This window comes from Lytechinus pictus, chromosome 2 (genome assembly GCF_037042905.1).
Source record: "Lytechinus pictus isolate F3 Inbred chromosome 2, Lp3.0, whole genome shotgun sequence".
NCBI classification, from domain to species: domain Eukaryota; kingdom Metazoa; phylum Echinodermata; class Echinoidea; order Temnopleuroida; family Toxopneustidae; genus Lytechinus; species Lytechinus pictus.
The window spans coordinates 55568412-55591358 of record NC_087246.1 but is presented as its reverse complement, the minus strand read 5'-3'; the positions used below and the strand labels follow the sequence as shown (position 1 = coordinate 55591358).

The 22947-nt window shown below is 36.7% G+C and overlaps 1 protein-coding gene across 2 annotated transcripts in view; it reads right to left on the bottom strand.

The window, feature by feature from the left end:
- Nucleotides 1-1339: 1339 nt before the first annotated feature.
- Nucleotides 1340-22947, bottom strand: part of LOC129253936 (ankyrin repeat domain-containing protein 27-like) — a 39838-nt gene continuing 18230 nt past the window's right edge. For both annotated transcript variants that reach the window (XM_064095206.1, XM_064095207.1), the window contains 8 exons: nt 22414-22533; nt 21688-21864; nt 20445-20645; nt 19844-19963; nt 11775-11936; nt 11054-11255; nt 10042-10220; nt 1340-6345 (listed from right to left, as the gene is read on the bottom strand). In XM_064095206.1, the coding sequence (XP_063951276.1) occupies nt 5602-6345; nt 10042-10220; nt 11054-11255; nt 11775-11936; nt 19844-19963; nt 20445-20645; nt 21688-21864; nt 22414-22533 (1905 nt within the window). In that variant the 3' untranslated portion in view covers nt 1340-5601. The remainder of the gene's footprint in view (nt 6346-10041; nt 10221-11053; nt 11256-11774; nt 11937-19843; nt 19964-20444; nt 20646-21687; nt 21865-22413; nt 22534-22947) is intronic.

Here is a 22947-nt window from a genome sequence, read left to right as displayed (position 1 = left end):
AATAACAGCCCTTTGTCTTTGTAGAATAGAACAGAAAAAAAAAATATGAAGGCAAAAAATTGAATACTGACTAATTGAAAGTGTGGCTTGAATATAAATGGAAAAATTCAAGGAAAATCTAAAAGACGCTGTAGTTAACAAGAAAATGCATAACATGCTTATTGAGAGAGCACTAGCAGCAGAGATAATCATCATAATTGTTGCTGGTAGTACGACGAAAAATTCTGTTACATAAATCAAATGAGAGAATAATAATTGAGCTGCCATTCCATTATTTGTCAAGGTTGAAAAAATGTCTCCGCTAGCGGGTAAAAGAAACAACTCCGGGGAACTTGATTTAATTTTTTCGAAATTATATCTTTTTTCTTTGATTTGGTATGTATTATTTCCATGAGTTGATGAATACCGGTATGTAATTTGGTCTCAAATGTAATGGAATTATGCGGTGGCTTTACGATGGCGAAGATATTACACCGGTGGGTGATGGGGGACTTTAACGTCAGTTAAAGAACTGTAAATTTGCTGAAGCATGGCAACAAATGTCATATTTGGCTTCAAAAAGGCCAAACTATGAAATTATGATATTTAGTCACAAGACTTGTATTTCTGGAATATCTGCAAAATCTTACACCCGAGATCAAATAATCAAATCAATCCCTGCAAAAATAAATGCTTAAACTCCCCCAAGCCCGTATTCTGAAGTCAGGTTTAACTTAGACCATGGTCTAACTCTGTGCTTAAAGTATAGGGGGCCACAAAAATACACAAAAATGCTTATATTGTATATTTCTTATGTTTACTACTAGTATTTTGTTTCCCTTTGCTTTCATGATGAAGAAAATACTTCAGTTATCATTCTGAGACAGTTATACATAATATGAGTGTCATAACAGTTAATTAATTGATCATGTACTAGTAGAGATGTGTACCCCAATTGGCTCTCCATAATTAAACCACAACTTTAAATCAGGGATTAATTTAAACTTGAGTTCAGAATACGGGCATTAGACTATATATCCCCAGTTCTCCATCAAATTTACTACTTCTAAAACTGATATATTTTGTCTGAAATCAAATATGTCCAACATTAGTCAAAGTGGCAACAAGACACCTGGGCCCCATTTCATAAAAAAAATACATTCTAGCAACTCTTGCTGGAATGTCAACTACCATGGCAACAGTGAAATTCTGCTTCTTGATTGTCAACATTCCAGCAAAATTTGCTATGATACCAACTTTTATGACATGGGGCTCAGGAGCATGTCATGGTATTACTCGACAACATCATTCACACAGCTCTATTATTAAAAAGAACAAATCATGACAGGAGAAAACACAATTAGAATAATATATTAGAAATATATTTTACTTAAACTTTGAGAAAAGAATCAACATACACATAGAGCAGGAAATATACTTGGTGAACATAACTATTTGAATTAGAATGAAGTACAGTCATAATGGGAGCAAAGCCTCACAAATTTGCCACTTTAAAGGGAACAATACAACACCAGAACATGCCTGCCTGCAATTTAAAGATATGAAAACATTACAACTTGAACAAACTGTGATAATTGTCAGAATAAATTCATAATTAATTTATTGCCGATAATCCTAACAGTCACAATTTATTAGTACACATCATCTTAGGGTGGGTGACTATTCTTGTTACAAAAAAGTTGTAACTCCATTAAAGGAATCATTTAACTCTGAAAACAAATAATAATCTTTGTAGTTAACACATAGGTGGTGAAGAAAATTAAAGGGTGTATGTATTTGAGTTTTGTCAGACGTGTATCAATTAGATATTATTTACGTCTGGGACCGACCTTTAACATCACCATCCGAAAGACGTGACCAGGGCTCGAACCTCTGCATCAATTTGTAACTTCCCCACTTAGCTTGGATTACAGGCACAAGCCACAACGCCCAGTTGGGGCATTAGTTTATCATCATATTCAAAATATATCTAATGAAATACTAATCTGTCCAACAAAAATCAATTGTATTCTTAAATGCCCATATGGTTAAGTGTATAGGGTATATAAGAATGATTTGTCATGATAAAATTGGCATTTGTATAATACATAACTAGTTGTGGACTATATATCCCATAAAATCTTTACTTGTATTAAGTCATTAAATAATTATGCATTACATGTTTGTTTATTGAAGGTCTTTATCATACTAAGAGTTAGAGTGATAATTGCTTCATTGACCATCTTCAAGCTTAGATCATCTTCCATATGCCTAGCTTTTCTGATGGCAATAACTATACTCTTCAAGAATAAATAGATACATAAAGTATTTCAGCTTAGTCATAACAATTTGATATGATGGCATATCATGCACATGCTCAATGCATCATATATATGTATGTGTATCCTAAATGGGGAAAAGAAACATGACCATAAACATAAGAGCTGTAGAACATCTACATTAAATAGCAATCTAAGAGACTGATAACAAAACATCAAAGAAATGTACTAAATAATACTTTTTCTTAAGTTATAACACCTTCTTTTCTAGATGATAAATATTTGAAGTAAACATGAAGTAAACGTAATTTCACAGGAACTTACTGACAGTCCCACTGATAATCATACTGAAATTGGAAAAATTATCTTAATTTCTATTTGCATCATCATTTCCATATTACGTTATTGCACACGACTGACCATTCATTTGTTGCAGTAATCAAAGGAATAAATCAATTAACTATGAATTAATCAATATTAATGATGTAAAAGAATTCACTACAAAATACAAGGACAGCCAAATATCTCCCATATAAATGTTGAGAAAAAAATACACACATGCTTAAAACACACAAAGAAACGTCACAAACATTGTCAAGTGAACTGGAGTTGAGATCGTTCTCAATTTGAGTTTAATTTGGATCAAATGCAATTTTTTTTTCAACCCAGGCGCTGAAGCATAAAACATAAAATTTATTGTAGAATCAATATTTCTCCAAAGTTACAATCAACTGGTTACAAGATTCTTGATATTACAAGGTTATTCTTTTGTTACCATGGATGTTACACAGAGTTTACACTGTAATTCATAATCTCAGAGCTTTGTTAGAATATTGATAAAATAATAATAAACATGAAATAAACTTATTTTATTTGAAACTGCTGTAACCATATATGGCAAAGCCTGTTCCAATGTATATAATACAAATATACCTGGCTTTGAGAAAGTGTAGTGGGGAATTATTCATCCGAGGTTGGACTGGCAAGTACTATTTTATATAATCCCTTCTTTAGCTTTTTAACGATAAATCACGTTAATCTTGTCCGAGTTGGTCTTCATCCCCCGTCTGATCCAGATACGTTCAGTCACTGCACTAATGAGATCAGAGACTTCACAGCCATGTCAAGAGATGCCTACAAGAGAAAACCCACTTTTGGGTGTGCCCAGGACTCAGCGAGACCTCTGAATAGTTTTTTAAATATTTTTTACGGGGCAAGACTGTGCATGCTTAATGATATATTGAGCATGCCCCGGAAAATATAGTGAAAAATTATCACTTGAGCACCTACTAACCAATCATTTATTTAGAATATTCAAATGTCTTCTCAGCTTTCATGTAGGAATATTGCTTTCTTAAAAGAATGAAGGTGCAACATACACAGCAACAAAGGAAAATTATCATCCATTGGTTATTGTACAACGCCTACTTAGCTTGTTGTACGCAAGCATATGGGAGACTGAATGTCAAACATTCGTACCGTTGCACACACGACATACATGTACCATCCAAAATGTACCGTTGCACGGCTTTAGGAGGTGACGTCACATTACAATTCAATTTATTGCGCTCAGTAAAAATGAAGGTGCAATAGGCGTATAGCCTGCTGGCTAAATGCGCAATGCTGCCCAAGGTCATGTGCGCTTGTGGGATTTTGCTTTTCGTTTTCAATATTTTTGCTCCCTTTCCATAGATTACTGCAGGGAAAAACTCTTAATTTGTTCATATTTTCGCTATATTCTGAGGCGTTGTACAACACAAATAGCGAATATTCTTATTTGTGCAATGGTGCGAGATTTCGCATTTGGTGAAAGAAAGAGACGCTCTATCCAACTCGGCTAATGCCTCGTTGAATAGAGCATCTTTCTTTCACCTCATGCGAAATCTCAGACCATCGCACTCATGCCTATTTGCTTTTTATATACCAACAGATCTTGTAATAGCTTTGGTCAGTGAACAGCTAATTCAAATATTGTGTTGCCAATTTATTCAATATCGTGATGATTTTCTCAGTCACTATTGGGCAACCGTTTTAGCAACTTACTGCAGCACTTACTAATGCTATCATTTGAAAGCAGATTTTAAAAATCAAAAGCAACTTCAATTTCAAATCAATCACTTTTGCTTGATCTGAATTGGGAGTCGTATTCATGTGATTCAGAACATTGTCCACCGGAGATCACACCATGCTTGCCTAGCATAGCACTACAAAATGCGGCATCTAAACTTACTGCTTCCTGTATGTATGGATGGTGTGAGATGAATATAATGCTATATCACAAGCACTTGAAGGAAAGAAAATCTAAGCAATATTATCCAAAAATATAAAATGAAATGTAAGCCACACTCAAACCAAAACAAATTTGTTGCATATCAGAACCAAATTGAAGATTCCATCAACAAAAAGTATGGTAACAAATGAAAATCTACCATGGCAAATTACCTCTCAGAAACATGTATTAGTTGACTTTGCCAACCCCCCCCCCAAAAAAAGGAGGATATTCTAGATCCACCATATCTGTGGAGAGGAAAATTGTAAATATCATTATACATCACTTATTACTGAAGAAAGGGAAACAGGGAAAACATGTGGAATGACAGGGGGGGAGTTAGTATGCAAGAAGACAATTTAATACATAAAACATCAATACAAGGTAAGTAAGTACACTTAAATCTATCCCTTTTGTTTGATGGAGCCAGGATTAGCTAATAAATTCTATTGATCTTGCAGCATACAATGAGGTATACATAGTAATACATTCTAAAGACAGTCCTGATAGAAGTCCCAATGAAACAGAGGAAGAGGGAAGAGAAGGAGAGGGAAACGAGATAGGGAATTAGAGAATGGGAAGGATAAAGATAACAAGGATGAGGAATAGTAGGACAAGAAGATGGAGGAGAGGAAGAAGGCAAAGATGAAGAAAAAAAAAACGAGGAGGTGGAGGAGATAAGAGATGTGAAATACAGTAAAATGCACAGTCACTTTCGACAGGTATCTCCCTGTTGTTTGGAAGATATACCATTACTTAGGGTATTTCCAAATGTGGTGTTAAAAAGCTGGTGCTGGAGCTATGGTAATAAAACTATTCATCACCTGCTGGTGCTGACTTAACTTGGTGTTGAACTATCAATAATGAGACTGGTATGGTGTTTATAATCAATGTTCATCATATTGCTTCCAGCACCAACACCAACACCATACTTGAAAACTCCAAACTGTGCAACATTTCACTTCTGACTATTCTCTTAATTGAGTTGTAATGCAGATTTCATGATTAAAAAGATATTCACTGCCATTGTCTTCCTTTGAACAGGGGGGAAAAAGAAGTACATAAAGATATGAACTACTCTTCATCTTGGCAAACTCCATTAAGAGTGGAGCCTGATATTGGTATCTTCAAACCCTCTACAGGAGGATGCACTCTCCCTTGGTCTTGGTTGCTATGATACGCATCATCCTCAACAGTTCCTCTTGAATGATCTTCATGGTTAATATGAGTGTTAACACATCCAGGTGTGTTCTCACTCTCAAGGACTGCTCCATTTAATGATACATCGTCTTTGTGATTCACAGATGAACCAATGTATACACTATTGCTGTTTGAATTGTTTTGGCTTTGGTTTACTAGCGTTCGGTGTTCTGCGTCTGTCCTCGATACAGCGGAGCTCAAAATGGACGAGTGCGTCCCGGGTTTCAACGCACCATTTTCTTCCCCTGCATCACTAATTTGGTCCACTACTTCGCTTCTGTCGAGGTTCCCTCTTTCTAAAGTCTCTGTTGACTCCTTTGAAAAACTACTTGATCCGATGAAACCAGATAATCCATCATTGTCCCGTTCTATTGTTTTTAATTCAGATGGTGTCCTATCACTTTCTTCCTCTGGGTTGCCATGGTAACCTGATGATTCAGGTGTCATGTTGTCATGGTAATCATCCTGATGTTCTGGCATCACATGATCCGAGTCACTGTCTGAGTTCTCAATATGGGATGTATTGCTAATTTCTTTGATCAAATCAAAGAATGGTCCACTCTTATCCTCAGTCTTGGTTCGTCTCAGTTTCTTTTTATCAAAGTGCTGGATTTCAAGCTAGAGGTAAGAGAAACATAAAACCACAATATTGGTAATCATTTTCACAAAATCATACTACATGTAATTCAAGCATTTAAGTTTTAATTTCCTTAATGAAATGAGAGTTATGGGCCCCATCTTACAAAGAGCTACGATTGATCCAATCAATCATAACTCTATGGAAATCCATCAGTGTCATAATTTTTTTCTACAGGAAATTTGCAAAATGTCCTTCGTAAACAAAGGGGAACACTCCAAATTGGCAAGGAAACAATGAATTTATACATCATATCTAGAAAATATTTTGAACAAACAGGCATTTTAGATGTTGACATTGCTGGCTTTCCATAGTTGTGGTTGATCAGATCAATCGTAACTCTTTGTAAGATGAGGCCCAGATCACTTCTTTAAAGATTAACCCATCAGTGATTTTGAAATTCTTAGTGTGAAAGTGAGAAAAATAAAGAGAAAAGACAAAACTTGTACCACCCCGTAAAATCCAAAAGTTTGAACAACTCAACAGGGTAAAGGCTCCCAATTTCTGGTTCAAATGATAAATTATTATAGTGAAAACGAGTTAAGTGGAATATAACAAGAAAAAGCAATTAATAACAAGTAATAATAGGTAATAATAAAAGTAAATAATAGATGAGAGAAGAAAGGGGAAATACATATAGAGAAAGATGGATAGTTGGAATGAGAGATAGATGGAAAGAGTGATACAAAAATGAAAATAAAAGATAGAGGAAGAGAAGGCCAAATTATCACATGTATGTCTTACTGCCTATAAATCATTTACATAACCTTATAAGTATATACACAAATAACTGCATGTATAACAACAGATTAGTTGTTCTATAAATATAGTACAGAATATATTGGTTATAATAGCAAACGTGACAAAAATATAATTTTTCAGGCCAAAATTTTCAAAGGAGAATAAATCATATTGTAATGTAAACATAAAACGATAATTTTAAGAATAAGCAAAACGAAAGGATCAAGAGAGAGAGAGAGAGAGATAATTTTTCTGCACAACTGGAGGGCAGAAGCCATGAAAATATCAAATCAAATGGCAAATCAAAAATGAAAACAGAGAGACACTGAAATAGAAGGGGAAAGAGAGAGACATAAGGAGACGGAGGGAGAAATAGAAAGAGAGACAGAAAGATGACAGAAAAACAGAGAGAGCATTACACATGTAGTTGCATTGATGGAAGAAACAACAACAGAATAGATCAGTATGAAAAGATCCAAGTTCATATCTGTAAAACAAAGAAACTGTACATTGCACTCAAACCAACTAATTTTTTTTTAATGCACATTTATTTGGATCATGAATTACTTTTGAAACTGAGTGATTAGGGGTTTATATAAAGACACAATTTGAAAAGAAAACCCACGTAGGACAAGATTTAGTGTTAAATGTGATGAGAAGGCTCAAGAGAAGGGGATAGCAAGACATGTAGAGATAGAGAGAGATGATTGTTAGGGAGAGAGGGTGGGAAGTAGAAAGCAGACAGCAGAAAGAAAGAAGAGGGAGGTATACCCATACAGATAGATAAATACAGAATTAAAGAGGGTGTACATTAAAGAAAAGAAGGGAGAGATGGGGTGGGGGCAAACAAATAAAGTCAATAAACAAAAGAAACCACCATCAAAAACTTGATTCACAGTTTGAAAATATTGGTGTAGAGCAGAATATTTGGATCTATAAATATGGCTAAAGAGGTTTTATAAGCTATAATTATACATCTATCTAAAGGGGAAGACAATAAGATAATAAACTACAAAAAATAGTGAAGGGGTACATTACACTTGTCATGAAATCTAAATTCTGACCTTTGTGCATAAGTTCGTGCCTCATCTCATCCACCCATATACTATCAAAATAATTTGTTGGGTTTTGTATACAGGGAATACAACATGTCCAAGAAATACACCTTTTGTTGCATGGGAAGTAAACGGTAAAAGGTACAGCAACGTCATTGCCAATTTGAGGACAATATGAATATTCATGAGTAGCGATTGTAATTTGTCACCTCTTAAAAGGTATTAGACATATTTTTATATCTGATATGTTTTATAGATGATAAAAAAGAAAGAATTTATATCGCTCAAATCTTGTACATCATCAAGAGATACAATCAATTCATCTGAAAATCATTTTTAATTATTAGCACCATTGTTGGACTAGATTTTGATTTTGGTTGATATCAATATCAATTAAAATCAAGTGGAACGCCTCTGGCAGTCTCACCTGCATCACGCGATTCAATATAGCAGCAGTGCTGACTTTGAAAACTACTATAAAATAATCATTCACAAAAAACACCATTCATATAATGATACAATACTGCGTTCATTGACATTTGACCTTGATCATGTGACCTAAAACTTGTCAGTGATACTTGATTACCCCTATATCCACATTTTATACACTATATCCATAAACTTTGAAAGTTATGACAGCAATCTAATAATTAACTCTAAAATGGCCAAAGTTCAATGACCTTAAATGACCTTTGACTTTGGTCATGTGACCTGAAACTCGCATGAAATGTTCAGTGATACTTGATGACTCTTATGTCCAAGTTTTATGAACTAGACCACTATACTTACAGAGTTATGATGGTAATTCAACAAATACCCCCCACATGGCCAAAGTTCATTGACCTTAAATGACCTTTGACCTTGGGCATGTGACCTGAAACTCGGACGGAATGTTCAAAGATACTTGATTACTCTTATGTCCAAGTTTCATGAATCAGATCCATAAACTTTCAAAATTATGAGAGTAATTCAACAGATACCCCCCCCATGGCCAAAGTTCATTGACCTTTGTCATGTGGCCTGAAATTCGCACAGGATGTTCAGTGATACTTGATTACTCTTATGTCCAAGTTTTATGAACTAGACCAATAAACTTTTAAAGTTATGATGGTAATTCAACAGATACCCCCAATTTGGCCAAAGTTCATTGACCCTAAATGACCTTTGACCTTGGTCATGTGATGTGAAACTCAAGCAGGATGTTCAGTAATACTTGATTAACTTTATGGCCAAGTTTCATGAACTAGGTCCATATACTTTCTAAGTTATGCTGTCATTTCAAAAGTTTTGGTGTTGACGCCGCCGGAAAATAGTCTCACTCTGCTATGCAGGTGAGACAAAAACTAAAATTTATCTTTTATACTTCAGAGAAAAATGTTCATATCTTTCAAGGATTATTTTTCAAATATTGTCTAAATTTAAAAAAGAGTACCAACCTTTTAGTTGGCAAATACCAAAACTTCTTCAAATAATCAATGCTCAACTGACGGTTCATCCAGTCTAAGAGTAAGTTTGTTGGACTTGCAATGACATGATGACTGTCATGACTGCGATTTGATAACATAACTTTGGAACTTGGATATATGATCTCTAAGAAATTCTACTCCTACACAACTATTTACATAATTAAATATGCAGGAAAAAAACATTTGGAATGATGTTATTAGACCAAATTAGCTGAAAATGATATTAGTTTCATCCTGAAACTAAAATACAAAGAAATAGAACTATTATGGTTATTATCATTAACAGTCCTTCACTGAATTTACTATAAACTGATATTAAAAAAAAAGAAATAACACTTCTTTTGCTTGAAATATGAAAATCCTCATTACACTTGAACATGATGTCTATCAAATAAATATGATGAATATTTCATACCTGTTGTCTAAGATAGAGATTCCAGTTCTCCTGGTGCTTGTCCTCAACCTCGACATGTCTGAGTTGACGGGCGGGTTCAAATTCCCTGATGGATTGGTTCAAGGCACGCATAGTGGTACGGTCCGTGTCGCAGAAATAGTTGAAGAGGTCATGGACGCTTAGAGGTCGCGGGAGTGTATCTGAGAAGAAGAGATATTCAATTATCATGAAAAATATGACAATTTCCACTGGAAAGGAATGTTCTTCAAATGCCCTCACATTAAAAATACAACTAATAAGGGCACAAACCATTGGACAGACAATTTGGGTGTATTTCCATACGGTGGTGCTCAAAAAATGGTGAACCCACAAGAGAATGAACATGTTTAACGTGTTCAATTTCTGCCATGTTTTAGATATTTAATTGTGAAATTAGGTGATAAAATAGTACATTCAATAAAGTTTGTTTCTTTCGGCTCGCCGAACTTTGTAGTGCATTTTGTGGTGGGGTTCACTAACTTTTGAGCACAACTCTATGTAATATCTGTGTGCAGTGAATGTGACCTTCAGGAGAATGAGTTGATTTCTTATCACTTTGGTGATTCCAATGCTTTACAACAAACACTAGTTTTAAGGTTCAAAATAATAATAATATATAGCATTTGTGAGGTGCCAATTATCTAGTTGCCTATTTAATGGTGCACTATATATTACCCCAGCTTTAGCTCCAGCTGCTATTAGGACCTTGATGCATTCAAGGAATTAATCCTGCCGGGTACCCACTCACCTCACTTGGGTTGAGTGCAGCACAATGTGGGTAAGTTCCTTGAAGGAGAACACAATGGTTGAGATTCAAACCCACGACCCTCTGAAAAACGAGAGTCGTAACCACTAGACCACATCGTCCCTACTTATGTTCATAATTAACTGCCTTCACAATCGACATAAAACAGTTTCCTTGATTATTCAGATTCACAAATAGGATTTTAGTTTTATCTTTAGATCTTCATTAAACATCTAAGGGTGCACTTACTTTCATTGTTAAGAGGTCTAGGGGGTGGAGGTGTAAGAGGTGGGGGTGGTGGAGCTAAAGGTCGTCCCGTTTCCTGGATAGATTCTAGAGGATCCGTCTGAGAGGAGCCAGAGGATGCGTTGGTCTCCGTCGAAGTCACCGACTCCAGGTCATCGTCTCGTCTCATTGCTGCTTTCAACATCTTAGCAATTTCACTTTGTTTCTGAGGAAATATGGAAATATTTAAGTGGAATGATAAATAAGATATTGTTATTCAGTATTGAACAATTTTCATGATACCAAAATCATAAATATAACTCAAGATGGACAAGTATTTAAAACATAATTTTAAAAAATATTTGTATGCTTACACTACTGGCTTATGGAGTATATACTAGGATATAAAAAAATTGACGATGCTATCATATAATTACTGTCATAATTCATTTATAAAATTGCATAATCATAATTAAAAAAACAATGATAGTGTTGAATAAAACCACCACAGTGATAATTAAAAAAATAACAATAAAAATATTGAGTAAAATAACAAAAATGATAATAGATAATGATAGGGTACCAAACACACCAGAAAGGAAATGCTCAAGGTGTATGTGCAAAACAAAATTCAAATTAAACATATTATTATCTGCATTATAAACAAAATATCAAGAATACAATAGACCCGCGCATTCAGTGGCTTTCAATAAAGATAATTGACCTTCTAACAATATGCACTAACCTGAGTGAGCCTAAGAGGTATCTGCTGTGCTTTGTTCCTACAATGAGGATTAGCTTGACCGCTGTCCAGTAATAACTTGACCAGGGATGTGAAGTTAAACCTTGCTGCCTCGTGGAGGGGCGTATTACCTCTTTGATTGGTTTGATTTACATTGGCACCATACTGGAAAGAAAAAGAAACGTTTCAAGAATCTGTTACAACTGACAAAAATAAAATATGCATTGAAGTACCGGGTAATACCGTAAAAATAGTCAACCTTATTGTTTGTCTAACTCTTGATTTTTCTCCATTCCTGCTTCACTTCATAAACTGCCCAAGCCATGGTAATTCACGAGCATTACCGTACCACTTTTTATTTGACGAGAAAACAGAGAGAAATCATATCAGGAAAGGAATCACAAATAGAAGGTCGGACGTACAATACTTTATGGAATTTCTCCAAAATCCTTCACCCTTGAAGAGTGACATATACATCAAAGTACATCAACCTGGTTTGACTCTGAATTGAATGGCTAAGACGACCAGAAAATAGATGAGCATGAAGTCTTGAGAGTTTTGTCTTTGCACACTATGAAACTATTTTTGGCAAGTTAATCAGTAATTTAATAACTATACCATTCATCTTCTAGCCAAGCCACCCATCCAAATCTTTATTCCTGGTTGATGAAACATGATATAGTGTAAATATGGAATGTATAACAGTTAACAGTTCATAATGTAAGCTCTGTAATATAAACTGCTGTACTTAGGCAAAAGGAAGCATGTTACAAAAGCATCATTTGTTGTAAATGAGCAATGTGTGTTTGTTATTTACATACGCGTCAATGCAATTTAGCAGCATATTTTCTTCAATATCTTTCCATAGAACGATAATTTCTTCTCCAAATTTTGCCTGAACGTGCAACATACAAAGGGTGTTTCAGAAACAACAATAACTCAAATTTGACTGATGTGTCACTTGCTTCCTTTTGCCAAAGTTGGGCAGTACAGGTTTGCAATCAGTCACTAAATAGCAATGGCAAAATCCAGATTGATTTTTTGTTCACAACACAGATCAAACAATCAGTGTCCTCTCAAATTTGATGTCTGCTGCACGACGCGAAGTAATGGATAGCCTTTGCCGGAGAAACATCAGACGGACCAAGGGTCAACTATATCGATGCTCAAGTATTTGCAATAAGCACATATATCACACGTACGTGCAGTCGCCGCTGGCTAACGTCAGCTTAATGGACGCCGCCATATTGCCAGATTCAGGCAGATTTGGCCCGCGCCCTCTCCGGCTAACGCTCGGCTAAAGCTCGAACGCCATTCACCCATACACTAATTCCCCTTGATTACCGTTGTTAAAAACCTCTGTCAAATCTTTTCCAGCATTTTTATGAATTAGCGATTGATGTTTTTCCGTTTATCAGATATCCTTCATTATACACATATTTTTTTCATATTTATAACATTTTTATTTTAATCACAATTTTAGTCCAAACGCGGGTCAGTTTTTGTTAACCCACGTTGTTTGTGCATGCCCACGTATAGCCTTACGCGTATTGAAAGGAATGATGTTGGGTCGAAAAACAGAATTGTTATTGTTTGTTCCTTGTTTGTTGGGGATGAAACTATGATGGCGACCAGTCACGTTTGACTGTACCGCCAAATAGTTAAGATTAATTAATTAAGGTCAAGGTGAGATAAGAGAAATGAGCAAGGGGCATTGTGGTGGGGGAGGGGGAGAGGGAGAGAGGGGGGGGGGGTTACGAGGGCCGAGTGGGGATACAGTTTCATCATGCAGTACAGGGCGTCGATGAACACTTTTATTTTTTTCTCCAAAATATGGAAAGTGACAGAATAATCAGAAAAAGGTTGATTGGTTCTGATTTTGAAAAAAAAAACAGAATTTATCAAGATTGCTGTTATTCTTCATGGTTGTAGAATTTAATTTAGTTTCTCTGATAAGTATAATTCTTTCAAACAACGCAAATTTTGATTAATCGTATTTCATTTATTTCACTCTTTTCTTTCGCCTCGTTTTTTTTTCTTCCAAAAAACCAGGGAGCTGAAAAATATGAGAGCTAGAACCTAAAGATATGGGGTAGCTATGACGTTGGAGGGGGCGCAGCCTCATGCACTTGCAGATCCAAATCAATTTTCACAGGGGACAATTAGAGTAGCCCCTATTTCTTTAATATTATTTTTACAAGCAAAAAGAAGTCAATGAAGACATCAGGCCACCGACAGCTGCCTCGTCAAAGGGGGGGGGGGGGGGCGGTCGATTATTTTGAGTATTTTTTTTTTCATTTTGTCCTCAATAAGGGGGGGGGGTTCAATTAATTCTATATACACTTCTATTGTCTTTATATATGGGGGGGGGGGGGTCTGCTACTGAGCATGTTTTTAAAAGGGCTTAATAAGGGGCTTAATACAACAGAAATTGTACGATTTAATACAATAAAATGTATCATCGAGGTTAATACTAAATTAATACATAATTAATAATTGTTTTAATTGAAAATGAAAATAATAAAGGCACCCATAGATCTTAACATCTCATAAATACAGGCCTAAACCTGTATTGGAAGTTGAACAGGCATAAAGTATAAATGTTTAGCTATATAGCTGATGCTTTGATCCCGCAACCAAATAATGTTATCATAAACTAGTAGATGTTATATCAGTCATGTCAGTGGCGTAACAAGTGAAAATAATTGAGGGTACTACGATATGGCGTATCAGGCAAAATTTATAAAATATATAGTTGCAAGCAAGCGACATAAGCATAATTTTGACTTTTGGTTACAAAAATCCAATTGAACAATTTCGCAAGATTCTCTTACCTTTTCCTTTTTTTTCTTGTTCGTGAATTGGGGGCATGCAAGACCCCACCCCCCCCCCCCCATACAGCACCACTCTTTGTTGTCACTGTCTAAAATTTGATTTAAACTTTGAGAATTTGAATTTCTTATCTAAGTAATCCAAAGGGATAAGACAAAAATATTTGCAGATTACTTATTTCAAAGTATTTTTATACCTATATTATAACTCCCCAACTCTGCTCTAGCTGCACTGCACGTTGCCTAACGGCCTTCCACCAAAGGGCCAGGCCGACTCGCCCCGTGAGCAAGTGACCGCGTTCGCGTAAGTTCACCCGAAGCCATGACTGAATTCTGACCATAAACATCACCTAACTAATCACTCTCTGACAATATTTCAAAGTATCTTTTATTACAGTCGATCCTTTGGGCCATTAAACGATAATATTTCCAATGTTATCATGACAAACAATTTTAATGAGATAGTGGCATTGTAGAAAAAACAAATTTATAAGCACGAAATGGCACCAGATAAATCATCAAACATACAGCGCAGCGTTCGGGACTGGTGAGTGGTACGGCTCTCTTGGAGTTTTCGCCCCGACGAATTCGGCGAAAACGCTACCATTGCGCCGTGCGAATGTTCAATCTGCGGCGCTCAATCAGAGACTTGAATGTCTCTTTTTGCATTATCGAAAATGTATCATAGACTTTGTTTGATTTGTTTACAAGTAAGTTGCACATCCGTCGTGATAATTAGGAAAATCCATGATGTCTTCTTCTAATTCTGTAAAAATTACCTCTTCAAAGTGCCTGTGTCAGAAAATTGCCGGAAATCGTAAAAACTTGCCTAAAATGTCTCTTTTTGAAAGTTCATCCATGGTCTGGAAAAAAATGTTATAATTTATGTAGACGTATACCGTAAACAAATACATCCTCGATCACTGAAATGAAGTGTTTGCTAAGCTTTTATATCTCAGACCGCGTTACCATGGCAACTTGGGAAAACCTTTATTTTTTACTAATAAAATTCTGGTTTTAAGGGTCATTTTAGAGACATAAAACTAACCATATTTTGAAGTATTGGGTTTAAATTTCACATAAAACTGAATTATCTATGTTTATACTTTCGTATATGAATATTCATATTTCTTGTAGAATCTTAGTTTTTGATTGGTCAATGTTTCAGTCATGGATAATAACTGAGCGTTAAAAAATCTGAAAATGCGCATTTTATCGGCAACCAACAAGCAAGATGGCGGAACACATTAAGTTGGCGCTATGCACGTACGTGATCAGGGAGCAATATAGTGAATTGTTCCCTAGTAGTGATAAACCAAATACTAAAGGATGAGTTCTCGAGGCCTGGGAGAAAGAAGCAATCTGAGTGGCGGTCTGCCTATTTCCAATGCCATAGCGAGGAAGGCCCGGAGCATTCACCTCTGGGACCTCTGCCACAAGATGGTGTCGAGGGCCAAAAAATATACGTTCACGATCAGGTGGTGGCCCTCGACCTAAATTTCATCAACTCCACGAAATGGTCCTGGAGGTGATCCCTGACCCTGCATGCAGTGGCTTTCTTGGTCTGGAGAGTTAAGGTGGAAATTTGATTGCTTTACTGACAAATACAGAAGACAGACCACACAGCAGCAAAAAACTGCAACAACAACTCAGGCATGATATTTCCTTCTGAAAAAAAAATCTGAAAAGTAGCCAAGGGTGGCTACGTCCCCGCCGAAGTCCGAGATGCCCCGGTCGGGGTTACAAGCTCTTGCATAGTAACGAAATAGAAAATGATTTTCAAGGTGAGTCTGCATGATAGCTTCATCATTTGACTTTAAAAAGCAGTAAAAAACAGCATGAGAATGTTCTTGGGCAAAGGGTTTCAAGTAAAAAAAAAAAAAAGTCGGGATAATATCATGCCTGACAACTACAGCAGCAGCAACAGCAACACCAAACCAAACAGCAGCAGCAACATCACCAGTCGCACCTAACCCAGCAACGACAACAGCAACTGCAACCATTGCAAGAACAGCAGCAACAAGATCGAAAGCAATATCCGCAACATCATAACCTTAGACAAGGGCAAAAAAGAAGAAGCAGACCTACATTGTGAATTGCTGGAGTGCGAAAAGGAAAAGGTAGATCTGATGAGACAGAGACCAGAGGTGGAAAAAGAACAGGTTAAAGTGTTGATGGAAAGTTTAAAAAAAACTTAGTGACAATGTATCAGAGAATGACATATAATTTGAAAGGCACAAATTTTAAACCTTCACAAGCTAAGCTGTGGAAATTAAACTTGCATTTTCATGCTTTATAAACTTCAGGTTAATGTATGATTTTTTTTTACTTCATTTTTTGTTTCGGATGGAGTCTTTGACATTATATTTTCCAATAGATTATTTTTTTGTAATTTGTATGTTTTCTGTAAATAACAAAGTTTGATATTTTTACGCAGTACTACATGGGGGGGGGGGGTGATATGCTTCCGAGCAACAGCTATTTATTATGCTTTTATCACCCCTGACCAGCATGTAGCACTGCTCTATTCTGTATTGTTTGTTTTTACCATGTATAAAAATTCATATATGTTTGTATCATGATTCGGTCAAATAATAATAATATCAGAAACCTTGGTCAGTCTTGAAGCATTAAAGATAACTTAGTCTATTTTCAGACCATGACAGACACTTTATCTAATTTATCAAGCAGTATTCCATTCTAAGGCTTACAGTAGACCTTATGACATCATAATCTCATAGCGCCCTCCCTCAAAGGCTAAAGGAATATGTATAAACAGATTTGTCAGAGATGCACCAGCTGGAGATCAACAACGCATGCAACTCAATGGCTCCAGCCTCTAAGATGGCGGCGCGGTGACGTCAATGCATAAGGTCTATACCTATTACAGTCTGATATTGGTTTCTTCATGATGCAAAGAGATACAGTATCCATTACAACATCCAACCAGTGGTTAGAGCATTGGACTCTTTGCCGGAGAAACATCAGACGGACCAAGGGTCAACTATATCGATGCTCAAGTATTTGCAATTAGCACATATATCAGGGAGCAATGTAGTGAATTGTTCCCTAGTAGTGATAAACCAAATACTTAAAGGACGAGTTCTCGAGGCCTGGGAGAAAGAAGCAATCTGAGTGGCGGTCTCCCTATTTCCAATGCCAAAGCGAGGAAGGCCCCGAGCATTCACCTCTGGGACCTCTGGCACAAGATGGTGTCGAGGGCCAAAAAATATACGTTCACGATCAGGTGGTGGCCCTCGACCTAAATTTCATCAACTCTACGAAATGGTCCTGGAGGTGCTCCCTGACCCTGTATGCGATGGCTTTCTTGGTCTGGAGAGTGAAGGTGGAAATGTAATTGCTTTACTGACAAATACAGACGACAGACCACACAGCAGCAAAAAACTGCAACAACAACTCAGGCATGATATTCCCCTCTGAAAAAAAAATCTGAAAAGTAGCCAAGGGTGGCTACGTCCCCGCCGAAGTCCGAGACGCCCCGGTCGGGGTTACAAGCTCTTGTATAGTCAAGAAATCGAAAGTGATTTTTCGAGGTGAGTCTGCATGATAGCTTCATCATTTGACTTTAAAAAGCAGTAAAAAACAGCATGAGAATGTTCTTGGGCAAAGGGCTTCAAGTAAAAAAAAAAAAAGTCGGGATAATATCATGCCTGACAACTACAGCAGCAGCAACAGCTACACAAAACCAAACAGCAGCAGCAACATCACCAGTCGCACCTAACCCAGCAACGACAACAGCAACTGCAACCATTGCAAGAACAGCAGCAACAATATCGAAAGCAACATCCGCAACATCATAACCTTAGACAAGGGCAAAAAAGAAGAAGCAGACCTACATTGTGAATTGCTGGAGTGCGAAAAGGAAAAGGTAGATCTGATGAGACAGAGACCAGAGGTGGAAAAAGAACAGGTTAAAGTGTTGATGGAAAGTTTTAACCTAACCCAGCAACAACAACAGCAAATGCAACCATTGCAAGAACAGCAGCAACAAGATCGAAAGCAATATCTGCAACATCATAACCCTCGACAAGGGCAAAAAAAGAAGAAGCAGACCTACATTGTGAATTGCTGGAGTGCGAAAGGGAAAAGGTAGACCTGATAAGACAGAGACCAGAGGTGGAAAAAGAACAGGTTAAAGTGTTGATGGAAAGTTTTAAAAAAACTTAGGGACAGTGTATCAGAGAATGACGTATAATTTGAAAGGCACAAATTTTAAACCTTCACAAGCTAAGCTGTGGAAATTAAACTTGCATTTTCATGCTTTATAAACTTCAGGTTAATGTATGATTTTTTTTTTAATTCATTTTTTGTTTCGGATGGAGTCTTTGACATTATATTTTCCAATAGATAATTTTTTTGTAATTTGTATGTTTTCTGTAAATAACAAAGTTTGATATTTTTACGCATTACTACATGGGGGGGGGGGGGTGATATGCTTCCGAGCAACAGCTATTTATTATGCTTTTATCACCCCTGACCAGCATGTAGCCCTGCTCTATTCTGTATTGTTTGTTTTTACCATGTATAAAATTCTTATATGTTTGTATCATGATTTGGTCAAATAATAATAATATTATTAGAAACCTTGGTCAGTCATGAAGCATTAAAGATAACTTAGTCTATTTTCAGACCATGACAGACACTTTTATCTAATTTATCAAGCAGTATTCCATTCTAAGGCTTACAATAGACCTTATGACATCATAATCTCATAGCGCCCTCCCTCAAAGGCTATAGGAATATGTATAAACAGATTTGTCAGAGATGCGCCAGCTGGAGATCAACAACGCATGCAACTCAATGGCTCCAGCCTCTAAGATGGTGGCGCGGTGACGTCAATGCATAAGGTCTATACCTATTACAGTCTGATATTGGTTTCTTCATGATGCAAAGAGATACAGTATCCCTTACAACATCCAACCAGTGGTTAGAGCATTGGACTCATAATCACAACGTTGTACGTTCGAATCCCCACTCTGCCATTGTCTCCACTTTGATAAAAAGACCCCAGAATAATATCTGTCTTCTATAACGTTAGCCGCTATGACTGATTAAACCTAGACGTAAAATGGTTCCTAGGTATACCAGCTTGGCATTTACCAGCAAAAGCTGTCCTGCCGAGTTCCTACGGGAGTTACCATAAACAGATAAAGATAATAACAATGTCATTAGCAGCAAATGTAAAAATGTTACTTGAAAAACATAGATAGAGTAACCCACCTGTAATAAAGCCTCGGCTGGTTCCAGATGTCCATTCAGGCAGCAGTAATGGAGAGGTGTGTTACCTCTCACATCTCTTATATTGCACTTAGCTGCATGATGCAGGAGTTTGGATACAATCTAAACAAGAAGAAAGAACATTCCAATGACTGAAATAGATCGTTATCAATAAGATTGAGAAGAACATTCAACTATGTCTGGTGGGAATCACACAGATTTTGAGATCATTGTATAGCTATGAATAAATTTCTTTACAAATCATATTACAATCACCGGCATTGTCAAGAATCATGTCCCAGTCATCAGTATCTCATACATAATAAACTAAACAATCATTATTGTTTTCATTTATTACAGTTATGGTAACAATCTGGATATGAGCCATCAAGCATTCAAATACCCAACAAATAAATGACAATTACAGGCAGTTTGCTTTATTTATACAATAAGAGATTTCAGGGAAGACAGATATGTAGTTATATATATTTTTTGCATAGATAACATACACAAGATAATTCTGTGCTCAATGATGCCAACAACACAGTCAGGGTTGGCATCCAAATAAATCGCGAGTAACGACACGAGTCTCGAAGGAACGCACCTTTGGATGGTTGCACTGGCAAGCTAGATGAAGGGGTGTACACTGCTGACTACTGCCATTCTTCTGATTGACACCCGCCCCCCGACGGAGCAACACATCAATCATGCCGTCATGGCCGTGTAACGCAGCAACGTGGAGGGCTGTGTAGCCTTCTTGGTTGTGGGAGTTCACGCTCAGGCCGGTCGCGCTGATCGTGGTACGCTGTATAAGACAGAGGGGTACATACATCATTGATCGGGTGAAAATCCGGGTGAATTCTACCAAAGACACTACAAGGGGAAGACTTGACAGTTAACAGAGCGTGTAATGAAATGCTTAGGAAGAGCGCCCGACAGCATTGAGTAAGTAGACAGTCGCGTATCGCCATTGTTGGTTGTGTACAAAACGTGAGGGAAATGGTGGAGGGGTGAAAGAATAGACAAATTTTACATTTTAACTTTTTTTTTCTTCAAATTTTTTCCTCTAAAAGCAGAAATGAATATATCTTAGAGGTTTCTGGGAAAAAAGGTGGAATTATTCATATGTGCCTCCATTGTGCCCTCTCCAAAACTCCCCTCTCATTTTCCCCATAAGTTTCATACACAGCCGCTTGAGCTGTGCGAAGTTTTACTTACTCTACGCTAGTTGGCGCCCTTCCCCATTAGCGAAATCAAGCATTTCAAAAAATTGCCAAAGTGTCCAGTCTTCCTGTTGTAGTGTCTTTGATTCTACTAATACAAGAATGATAGCAAAGTTTTCTTCAAATAATTCAACAGTGCCACAAAAACATAAGCTTTGTAAGTGATGGTCATTAATAAAATAAAATCATCACGAAATATATCAATGTAAATCGCTCTCATTTTCAAAGATTGAAACCATTGGTTAATGTGTGAACCATCTTGCTTCAGAATACAGATTACATGTACTGTATACATATGTATCTATATACTGTATGTATACACTTTTATACCCATCTTTTCCTGTCTTTTTCAATTCATCAGGAAAGAAAAGTTACATGCCTATATAGGCAGTGAATCATGGCAGAAGACTTCTACTTAATGGCTACTTGCCAAATTCATATCACCTTGACAATCTTATTTGGTAATCTATGCATCACTGCCCACTGCTGGAACACTGGAACACATTGTATGCAGGCAAGCCAGAATCTAAATAACTTAGATCAGATTATAGCTTTGAAGCCCTTTAATAGAGGCAACAACATATGAAGAGTTATTTAGGCAGAAAAATCTTAATTTTTACTTACCTTTTGTAGCATTGCACATTTAGGACATTGACAGAGAGGATGACACAATTTAGAGTCCAATGGAATGTTGTCATCATCGTCGTCGTCATCATCGTATTCATCGTCGCTAAGCCAACCTAGATGATGCTTCATCATTAGAATGTCACCATCGGCAACACTGCGAAGCAACTTCTCAACCTGATAAACAAAATGTCGAAAAAAGTCATACTCAGGAGAGCTTATTCTGTTCTCAATCTTTCTTCAGCTCCATTCCTTTGGACGATACTGTAATTACTGTATATTAATTTCACACAGCTTATAATCCACTGCCACCACAAGAAAATTGAAGATCAATATTTTCTAGCAAACTAGTTCTTTCAACACAACCTGATTCAACAGTAGGAAACATGTCACTGAAAATGCTAAGTTAATTTTTTTTGCTTTTACAGATCACATTGTGACATTATAAATTTTCAGATGTAAAGGTACAAAAAAAGTTAAATTTAAGCCACTTTTTTTTCTCACAATTTCTAACTTTTTTTTACAGGGACATACAAAAGACACGTCGGCATGGGGGCTCTGAGGAGCATATTTTTGCACATGTTTTACACTATTTTTGCCGATTGCAAATTCAACAACCCGCGAAAATGTTGGGACCTCCGCGATTCGCTAAAAATTATGTACGTGAAAATAATAGCTTATACAGTACTGTTTCGTTCCCCGTAATTCTTGCATATAATGGTTTACCTCTTTCTGTGCAGGTTGTAGTTTCTTGGTGAGTCGAGTAACAGAGACCTTGATTGGTGTCACCAGAATATCTTCATCACCAACAGTAGATAGGATGCTTGCTATGGGAGGACTGGTGGCCTGTACAATCAATGTTGATATAAAAGGAAAGACTATTCAGTGTCACCCATGCCTGGGGGATGACAAGCAACTGGGCCCCCATCTTACAAAGAGTTGCGATTGATCTGATCAACCTTAACTATGGAAAACCATCAACGCCCATATATAATATGCACACTTGTTCAAAATATTTTCTTGATTACGATGTATATTCATAAATTCATCGTTTTCTTGACAATTTGGCATGTTCGCCTTTGTTAACAAAGGATATTTTGCGAATTTCCTGTAGAAATAATTGACACTGATGAATTTCCATAGTTACGATTGATTGGACCAAATTGAACTCTTTGAAAGACGGGGCCCAGAATTACAGTAACCTATCAAGTAAGAAATCCAAAGAGGGATCCCTGAAACCACACATCCTATATGATCATA